The 10,921-nt window shown below is 35.1% G+C and overlaps 1 protein-coding gene across 1 annotated transcript; it reads left to right on the top strand.

Annotated features, from left to right (window-relative positions):
- Positions 1–6,046: 6,046 nt before the first annotated feature.
- On the top strand, positions 6,047–10,697 carry CCM_08243 (mitochondrial chaperone bcs1, putative; the record flags this gene model as incomplete). Its single annotated transcript, XM_006673381.1, has 9 exons — positions 6,047–6,255; positions 6,344–6,607; positions 6,663–7,619; positions 7,706–7,848; positions 8,253–9,448; positions 9,530–9,736; positions 10,029–10,250; positions 10,315–10,382; positions 10,475–10,697. 9 exons carry the CDS (start codon positions 6,047–6,049, stop codon positions 10,695–10,697), a joined length of 3,489 nt encoding a protein of 1,162 aa, XP_006673444.1.
- Positions 10,698–10,921: the final 224 nt, after the last annotated feature.

The following is a 10,921-nucleotide window of genomic DNA, read 5'->3' as shown; positions in this document are numbered from 1 at the left end:
TTTTAATTTAATAGGTTTTAAAGAAAAGAAATAAGAAAGTATAAATAAAAAATAAAGAAAAAAAGCTAGTTTAAAAAAAAATAAAAAAATAAAAAAAAGTCTAATTTAAATAAAAATTATAAAGCTTAAAAAAAGCTATTAAAAAGATTATTAAATAAAACGTTATAAATAATAAAGTAATAATAATTAATATAATCTTAATTATTTCTTTTTTTAGATTTATTAAAATATATTTTAATTTTTTTTAAATTCTTTTTATTTCTTTTTATAATAATATTATATTAATAAATAAAAAGTTTATAAAAAACCTTAATTAAATAATAAAATATTATATTCTAAATCTATCTTTATTTATATTATTATTAAAGTTTAATAAAAATTTAATTTAGTTTATTATTTTTTATTTTTTATTTATATTTAAAAATATTATAATTATTATTATTTAAAAAACTATATTATAATAGTTATTATATATTTTAAGTAGTTAAAAGCTAGAATAATATCTTTTTAATTTTAAAAAGAGTTTATTTTTAAGTTTAAGTATAATAGTAAATAAAAAAGAATAATATAAATAAGATTTTTAAGTTTTTTATTATATTAGTATATTAGTAAAAAGAATTTAAAAACTTTCTTATTATAAAAAAAAATAAAAAGCCTAATTTTATTTCTATAAAGTTATATAATTAATAAATTAATATAATATAAAAAAAGTTATAAAGTATTTTCTTTTTTTTATATTAAAATTATAATAAATAATATACTAAATAAATTTATAGTTATTTAACTTTTTTTAATAATATATATTTATATTCTTTTAATAATTATTTTATATAATTTAAAGCTAGTTTTTTAACTTTTTTTTATTACTTTTTATTATTTAGTTAGTATTTATAAATAGTCTTTTTAATAAATACTTAAAAAGTAATTCTTATTAATAAATCTTATAATATTAAGTTATAATAATTAGTATTTAAAAAGTAACTTAGGTTATTATATATTAAAGCTAAACTATTATTTTATTCTTTTTTTATTTTATTAATATTTAAGCTTTATAAGTAGTAAAGTAAAAATAAATAGATAGTATATTAAGTTTAATCTTAATATAGTAAATAGTTATAATTTAAAATACTTTAATTACTATATAAAGATAGATTATTTATAGTATATTAAAAGTAATAACTAAACTAACTAGTTTATTTTTTAGTATATATTAAGTAATAAGACTATATACTATAATTAGTTAAATAATATAAAAGTAAAATTCTTTAGTATAGCTTAATTAAAGGCTTTAAACTATTTTAATTAAGATTTTAAAAGCTTATTAAATAGAAAGTACTTTTAATTTAACCTTAATAATATATATTATTTATATTAATAATAATATAAGCTAGACTTTTAAAAGCTTAATTACTATTTATAGTTTTAGTTAGTAGTTTTTAAGTTAAAGGCTTTTTAGAATTATAGTATATTTATATTAAAAATAAAAAGTTAAAACTTTAAAATAAAGAATATTAAAATATAAATTACTAACTACTTAATATAAATAGTTTATACTTATTATAATTAGGCTATAACTTAATTCTAAATAATTATTATATTAAAAAGGTTTATATTATTAATAAAACCTATAGTTATTATTTTTTAGATTTTAGCTAAGGTTTAGTATAAAGATAATAAAAAAAGAATAAATAGTATTAATAATAAGAAAAAGCTTTATAAAACTCCTTATTAAATCTAGAAAGTATTTAATAAGGATTTATCTAAATAAATCTATATTATTTTATTTTAAAAGTAGGTTTTTAATAAAATAAGAATAATAAAAAAGAACTTTAAATATTAAAAAATAGTTATTATTACTAAGTAAACTATATTATTAAAAATACTTATAATATTTAGCTAAAGTATTAAAATAAAGCTATTTTAATATTATATAATTTAAACTATTTTAATTATTAAAATAATTACTATTTTTATTAATTACTAATACTAATTTCCTATTTAGTTATTTAGAAAAAGACTATATAATTCTATTACTTTTATAACTTAATTTATTATAATCTTCTTAAAAAGCTTTCTAATAGTATTTAAAAAAGTAATTAGCTTTTAGCTTCTTACTATTTAGTACTTCTATTCTATCTTATCTAGCTTTTATATAACTATTATAATTCCTATCTAGTATTTCTTTAGAAAGTATTTAATCTAAATATAAGTAATATAAAGTATAGTAAGATAAAAAGTTAGTAATTTCTTAAGAGTTTTAAAGAATCTATACTTATAAAGAATTCTATTAAGACCTAGAGTATTTTATAATATATAGCTTACTAGTATAAACTAAACCTATTTTATATTTATATTTTTTAATATTATATTTATATTTTACTTTAAAACCTTATTTATTAAGAGTTAGGAGTTAATAAAATCTATTAAGAAAAAGGGAAAGAACTTTTTAATTAGAATATTAACCTTTTCTTTTTTTATTTTAACTATTAAGAAGTTCTTTTCTTTTTTAAATAAAAAAACTATATTAAAACCTATACTTTTTATATATTTCTTTACTTATTAATAATATCTTTATAAACTATTTAGTATTTATATAATTATATCTAAGTAAACTCTTTAAGCCTAGTTTCTAGCTTTTTAAACTACTTTATTTTAAGTAGTAGCTATTTAATATACTCTTTTTTAATTTATTTTAATTCTAACCTATTAGGCTTATTTATAAAGCTTTTTAGCTTTCTTTATTACTATTATAACTTTAAGTATTTACTAAAGGGCTACCTAGCCTTATAAGGGTTATTAAAAAGGAATATTTATTAATAAAATTCTTTTTAGAATTCTATTTAAATTTTTAAAAGCTATATTAATATTTACTAATATAAATAACTATTTAAGCTTATTATAATTAAAAAAAAGCCTAATAATAACCTTTACTTATATAAAATCTATATTTATTTTATATTAGGCTTAGTATATAGTTATAAGGAAGAGGGTAAAAAATCTAATATTTATTAGCTAAGAGTAATAATTAAATTTAACTAGGTTCTTTAGGGATTTTAGTATCTTACCTTTTAAATCTAGAAAGTACTAAACTAAGTTTAATATACTTAACCTCTTACTAAACTTTTCCTAAGTAATTATTCTTTAAAAAGTAACTAATACTATTCTAAGCTAGTTAAAAGCTATTAAGATTCTTTTTATTAATAATAAGGTCTATTTATAAATATTTTAAAGTAAATAGTAAATATTAAAATCCTTAACTATTATATATATTAACTTTTTATTTAAAGATTTACTTTAAGTTTAAAGTAAATATTAAAGAAATAAACTAGAAAATTAAAAAAAATAATATAATAGCTATTCTTTTTTAAAAAGACTATATAATTCTTTATATTAATTCTTTTATATATATAGATTATTATTCTTTTACTATCTTAAAGGTATTAATATAATATTAATACTAAAGCTAAGAAAGATTTATTATTAAGTATTTTCTATATAGTAATAATATCTAGCTTAAATCTATTATAAAGTATTAATTATATTTAAGTATTACTTTTATTAATATTCTATAATATTATTTTTATTAATAATTATAATATTAATATTCTTTATTACCTTAATAATTCTTCAAAAAGCTTTCTATAAAGTATTACTAGGTCCTATTAGAAAGTCTAGTATAATAGGTATAGTAAATATAGTTACTAGTATAGTATTCTATAGTAGATATAGTAGTGTAGATAATAATAAATAGCAATTATAGGCACTAAGGACTTTAATAAATGCTAATCCCCTATTATACTTTGGAGATAATTAGGGAAGGGCGCAGAACAATGTCACGACAGGCATGGGAGATCCGGAAGTCATAAGCGAGAAAATCGATAAGATGCTTGCATATCTTGAAAACAACCAGCACTCGATAGTGCCGGACATGCACGCGGCTTCTATAGAACCAAGCGGTTTGAACGAAACAACGAACGAACCAACCACGTACTATGACGATCAGTATCCCGCAATAGGTAATCCGGTTTCGGCCACCAACGCCCTAAGTACAATCTTCGCGAACAATCAGCCCTCAACAGCGAGGAGCAGCTCACATGCGATAAGAGGCTCTAGTTTTTTAAGCTATACAATGGATGGATCATTTATGTATCCAGATGGCCAATATCCAATATCACAAAACACTACTATGGCGAAAAGAGGCTCGAGCTTCACAAGAAATACGATGGATGGATCGTTTATGTACACTGATAACTCGCATGCCACGGCACAGAGCATTGCCACGGAGAGTTCAGAATCGTGGCGTCTCGCATAATAGAGCTCTATCATACAAAGCAAAAATATAGGCATGTTCTTTATTCCCTAGGCCCTGCTATTTAAGATATGCAATATTTCTTTATTCCTATCGCTAGTTATTTACTATACCTAATATATTAAGATTTAGATAAATAAAATTTATTTAGAATCCTTAATTCTCTAGTTTAGCAACCTTTATATAAAGAGCCTCTATATCTAGTAGTTCTATCTTACCCTACTTTACTACTTCCTTATTACTATCTAAACCAATATTTATAAAACCTCTACCCTTATAAGTCTAACCTAGTTAACTATTAATAATAGTACTTATTATAATTAGCTAATATATATATTATTTAGAATTAGTAAACCTACTATTTACTATTTAGTATATTTTTAATCCTTATTATAATACCCTCTTTTCTTATATTATTTAGTAGTATTTTTAAGACCTCCTAATTATTAAAATCCTTCTTAGTATTAAAGAATTATAATTATAAGCCCTTATAGTATATTACTCTAAATCTATATATTTAAAACTATACTAAAAGAGTATAAATTACTTTATAGTTATTTTTTTATTTTTATTATAAAAACTAAGTATATTTAGAGAATAGTTAAGTACTAAAATATTAAAAATAGCCCTAGTAAGGCTATATAATAATAAATAGTATAATTAAATATATTTTCTATAATATTAAATAGTAATATAAAAGGCTTTTATTAAAATATACTATATTACCCTAAGTATTTTAAAAGATAAAGTCTAATTCCTATAGTATCTTAATATAGTATTTAGTATTATAAAACTAAGTAAAATATTTACTCTTTCTTATAATATTCTTAGTATTAGCTTCCTTATTAATATTCTTAATAAGATAAAACCTAGTTTACTTAATAGAAGCCTTAGCTTTAAGTATAAAATCTAAATATAATAAAGATATAGTTATATAGTTTATAACTATTTATACTTACTAAACTTTAAGGATACTATAATAGACTTTTAGTCCCTAATAAGGGGCCTCTATAGTAGACCTACTAGCCCAACCGTTAAATTTGCTAATTATGGCATGTTCGAACTAAGTATAACCTTCGCATGAAGAAAACCATTCAACAAATTTATTAGCAGGGTGTAAAAACTTGTATTTGCAATTTAACAAGATTCACATAGAGCACATCCGGCCACATTGATCCTGCCATAAAGGACAGCTGAGACATGTGCACATGGCGAGGGGACAGCAAGGGCACACAGGGCACACAGGGTACACAGATTAGACAGGCAATATACAGGTTATACACGGTACATCATAGGGTACACAAGGTACATCAAGGGTACACGAGGCACACAATGCATGCATGTAAAGAGAACCCACCCCTCAGCTCAAGCTCGCACGATATGTGGTATGGCTTGCAGAAATGTCTTGGTAGACTCGTAGCAATGTCAGCTCCTGCATGCGGGTCTCTTGATCCAGAGCAGCCTATGATGTATCACAAACAGTGTGCATGCATATTGCAGAAGCGACCACTCATCCTGCACTATCTGAACACGACGGAGTGTTAGCCAGGGGTACTCGAAGTCCGTCATGTCTGCTAAAACGGTTCCTGTCAAGTGAATAGTCTCGTACAGCTCATGTATAAAAAGCTATCTATCCCCGGTATGTCACCCCCCTGTTTCAAGCAATTCACATATGCGGCACTTTGCAAATTTCTTCTTATTCCTCGGCTCTTCTAGTACCTACAGAAAACTCTCAACATGAACGCAACACGTAAGGCAGGCAATTTGTACACCCGGGCTCCATCAACGCCAAAACCTTTCGGTATAACGGATCTCCCGATCCCAGAGGCTTTCGATTCGGCAATGCCGCAGCTTCTTGCTTTGGGTATTAACAGTTACGGCCCGCTCATGCTCGTCTTTGGATTTATTGCGATTTTGAAGTCGTACGCTTATCAGGCTCAGGCATGGTTCGTCGCGTACTTTAGTTAGTACCAACACCCATTGGTGCCGATCAAATTTCTAACATATCCGAGCTACGACTGTGAGCGTGGAAAGCACGGATGAGATGTACGATATGCTGATGGCATGGGTTTCCTCTCATGGACTCAACGAGGCTGCAAGATCGAGAATTGCCCGCGTGAGTGTTGCATGGGCCAACCAAAAGAGCGATTCTGGCCTTGTCAAAAAGCCCATCTCCCTTTCTCCAGGGAAGGGTAGCTTCCCGTTCAGATTCGAAAATCACATCCTCTACTATCAAGCCGAAACAGTTGTCACTGGGTTCTTCAGCAAAGAAATAGTCTCCATCACCTGCATTGGAAGGTCCGGCCACATTCTAACCAGACTCCTGGACCAGTGTCGACGCGAATACCTGCAGAATAATGAAGGCCAAAATCACTATTTTTGAAAATCGTGGTGATTTTTGGAAGAAAAGGGTAACAAAAGAAATTCGGCCACTCTCTACTGTCATGCTCCCGGAACAGCAGAAGGAAGTATTGCTTAACGATGTGCGAGAATTTGTCGACCCGACAACCCGAGAATGGTACCGTCAGAAAGGACTCCCATATCGGCGCGGCTATCTTTTCTACGGACCACCCGGCACCGGCAAATCAAGCCTTAGCTCTACGATCGCGGGCGAATTTGGGATGGATATATACATTGTCAACATTCCAGGAGTCGACGATCAAACTCTTGCGCAATTGTTCAATGAGCTTCCAGACAGATGCGTTGTCTTGCTAGAGGACATAGATCCTGTAGCAATAGATCGGTCGCGGAGTGGGGAGGAACAGAAACAGCGCAAACATCCGGTGTCATTATCAGGACTTTTGAACACGCTTGATGGCGTCGCTTCTCGGGAAGGCCGGATTCTGATCATGACAACTAATTATATTAAGCATTTGGACGAGGCTCTCACCAGACCGGGTCGCATTGACTTGAAAGTCGATTTCAACTTGGCGGACGCCATTATGGCGGCAAAGTTGTTCAAATTTATGTACAAACCTGTTGCCGGGGCCAAACCTTTCCAAGCTAATGTGTTAGCACGATGCGCCACAGAGTTTGCTGCTCTTGTTCCAGAATTCGCGTTCAGCTGTGCGCAGATCACGTCGTACCTCGCACAGTACCGTAACTCCCCAGCTGCTGCATTGGAAAACGCCAGGGAGTGGGTTACACGAATCCTGCGTGAACGAGAAGACAAATACAGCAAAGTACCTTCTGGCGCGGTGGCGAGGTCTGAGCCAGTTCCTTTTCCGGTAGTTCCAGCAGAAAATGCTGAGGAAGGACTTAGGGGAAGAAGTGAGAGGAAGTCAGAACCTGGTCACCGAAGAACCAAAAAGTCCCACGGTCTACGTCGCTCTAGATGGCAAGCCAATATACCAAGCACGCTGCTTCCGACCCGTCATGCATGCTAACGAAACGCAGTATCTCTCCACTTCCGTTACTCCGTGCTCAGCCTCTGGAAGCCCGGTTGTTTCCAGCAACTGGCACGATGAAGAAGTCGATCGAAAGGTGCAAAAGTGGGCACTACTGGTCCGATAGCATTATTCCCAGTGGCGGAGATCTTTGTCAGTCGAGGGCGACGCCGATGGCGCAGAAGGGAAGATTGTGAGGCCATGACACGAACAGTCGAATCAACGAGACTTGCCGTACAGTTTGTAAACTGCCGGCTGCTATTCCTTGCTTATCTATTTTGTTAGTTCGCTCCTTATATCTATGGAACGAGAAAACTGCATGCTGGTCAGCAGCATGTCAGCACTCTTGTATTGATATGCACTTGATAAGAGTGTTCACTGAGTTATACGACAATCCATTTCTGGCTCTTGACTATTTCACGTCATAACTTTGCGCCCGAGGCCAAAATCGGCTCACCACGCGGACAGTACAGAAAAGCACCCGCATTCTACTTGTTGAACCGCGTAAAGCTGGCACAGCTATGCATGCGAGAGTGCTCCATGGAAACACTTATAAGTGCACACTGCCCCTTCGACCGGCATGACACGCCCAACAGGCCTCGGTCAGAGGCATGGGAAATCGCAAATGAAGCTTTTGCTTTATTTGGCTGCAATAACGCGCCTCATCACAGCTTTTTACCTACGAGGCGCAGCGCCACGTAGCGCAGGCGGCCTGCTGTTCCGCAACACAACAGGTGGCAACCCTATAACCCCATTGACAACGTCCAGTGACCAAAATCCATCGCTTGTAAATCTGGACTCGAGCAGCACCCCGGTGACGGTACACACAAACCCCAGCGATTTAAGCATAGTGCAGGGCAGTCTAAGCTCGAGCAGCATTCGTGCAGTAGAATCGACACATTCTGATCCTTTGACTATTGTCGGGGGTAGTCTAGGTTTGACCAGCAACCCGGCAGTAGAGCCAACAAATTCCGGGCATGTGACTACCTCACAGGGTAGGTCAAGCTTAGGCAGCTCTATAACAGAGTCCGCAGCTCCCACAGAGGTGACCACAGCACTGCATCGTCCAAGCTCAACTCAATCCGAAAGCGAGGACAGTGCAGGCCCGGCAAGCACAATCACGCACAAACCTGAGCCAAGTCGGCCCCCGACGAGCACCAGTGTCCCGAACACACCGTCCACAAACTTTCTCGCAGACTTTTTAAAGCCATCCTCTCTCTATTCTGCCAACCCTACCACAGTCAGCCAATCTATCACCGAGACTCCAGGCAGCACTGGGACGCCGACGCTCGACAGCACGCTGTCCCGCACCGCACATAATACAGCTACTCAGAACGTCATGTCCCCATCGCATCGTGCCTCGGAGATTGTTGACACTTCTCTCCCGCCTTTGACAGCGACGACGGCATCTATTCCTGCCCTCACATCCAAGCCACAGACGGCTATACATATCGTGGCGATTGATGCGAACACAACCGTACAGAGTAGTCTGCTGACCGTCCCCGCACCTGCACCTGCGCCCTCCGGAGACCGAGTTCATGAGAATGCAGCTGAGAACACGACCGCCGGCGGCGGCACCAGCCAGACCATACCAGGTAGTTTCACTAGCCGCATAACGGCAAGCGCAATCACGCTCTCCCGGGGTGGGGCAACCCCTTCCACAATCCTCACCGAGGTACCTACCCAAGCGTCTCCGTCTGGCCAAATCCAGGCATCTGTGACGGGGTTGCCACGCGTCATTTTGCCTGGTAGGGTAGCTCCAGCAGTCCTTTGACCGATAGTAATCTTATTCAAGTCGGTTTTCTTCCCCCGCTGAATTACAGCTGCGGCACAGATATTCCAAATGCTACCGGCCGCTTTGGCACAAGGGACCGTCCAGCGCAGCGCGATAGAGGTCACCAAGCTGGTTCCCTACGACAGGCTAGCCACCACGGGATACATCACTACCATTGCAAAGCTGTACTATCCAAAAGCACTTGTGGACCAATTACAGAGAGATATTCTCAACCCCAACTCTGACATCTACACCAAGGGAGGAGACGTAGAGCAGAACTTTCGGAGCCCGAGTCGCTGTCGCTAACGGAAGAAAACGATTGGTATACTGGAAGGCATGTCAGAGCGAGGAAGATCAGTGTGCTCGCTTGAGCGCGGCGCAGTTCACATACTGCTGGTTATGGCTATCTATTTGCCCGTCTCTGCATCCAGCCTCCAGCCTTGCGTAGGAGAGCATAGCTCTTATGTAGGCATAAGAAGCATTCAGCCGCTGGAAACGGCCACATTCTACCGCAGCAACTCGTCGCAGCAAATGCGTATAAGAGACCACAGGCGAACAGCGCAGTCACAACGCGACAATATGTTCCTCTCCACCATCACCACCTACCATGGAGACTCATGCTATGCCCACGTCTATCTACTGCGGAAGACAGTTTTGCTCCTTTGTGGTCGCAGCCGGCTCCGCCCATGCATCCACTGTGCAGCACAGCGGCCAGGGGCTGTTGCTGAGCGCCAAAATAGGACCAGTGGAGAGTACTCGACTTAGCCGGAAGCTGCCTCCCGTGAGAGAGTGAGAAGCGGCGCATGTACACGCGAACGAGATGGCACTTTCTGGCGTGGTTGTAGTCGAGCCTAGTCGAAAGCTGCCACCCCCCAGAGAGTGAGAAGCGGCGCATGTACACGCAAGCGAAAAGGTACTCTTCGGCGTAGTTGTGGTCCAGGGATCCGTTCTCATAGTACTTTATCCATTTTTTTCCTGGAACATTTTTTTCCTGGTTCGGCACAGTATCCGAAAGCTGGGAGGGGTGGTTCTTGGCGCTCGGCTGATGTGGACGCTATATTTGGGCCTGGAGGAGAGCGAGATCTGGCGCGTGACTGATCAACGAGCCACGCCGGCCGTGCATGGTTTACTGGCCAAGCAAGATGTCTTTCGTTACAGGAGAGGGCAAACGAGTGTCACCTTTGGTTCAGCAAGAACAAAAGTGGCCACTGTTAAACCTGTGGGGTAGGTAGCGCCAGGAGATGTTCTGCGACTCTAAAGACTGTCTGGATGTAATGCTACGTGGTCGAATCCGGCTGTTATTCTGACATATCTGCACCAATAATGGCTCTTTTGCAGTGCCATCAGCTTGATCAAAAGAATTATTTGCTAAGCAATCTACCGTTGGCTCTCTTTCCGGCTTTGTAGTCTTCTATCTACCCGAGTCCAAAACTAGCCAGAGTACTCAATAAC

This window comes from Cordyceps militaris (genome assembly GCF_000225605.1).
Source record: "Cordyceps militaris CM01 unplaced genomic scaffold CCM_S00006, whole genome shotgun sequence".
In the NCBI taxonomy this organism is placed as follows: domain Eukaryota; kingdom Fungi; phylum Ascomycota; class Sordariomycetes; order Hypocreales; family Cordycipitaceae; genus Cordyceps; species Cordyceps militaris.
This window is presented reverse-complemented; position numbering and strand designations above follow the sequence as displayed.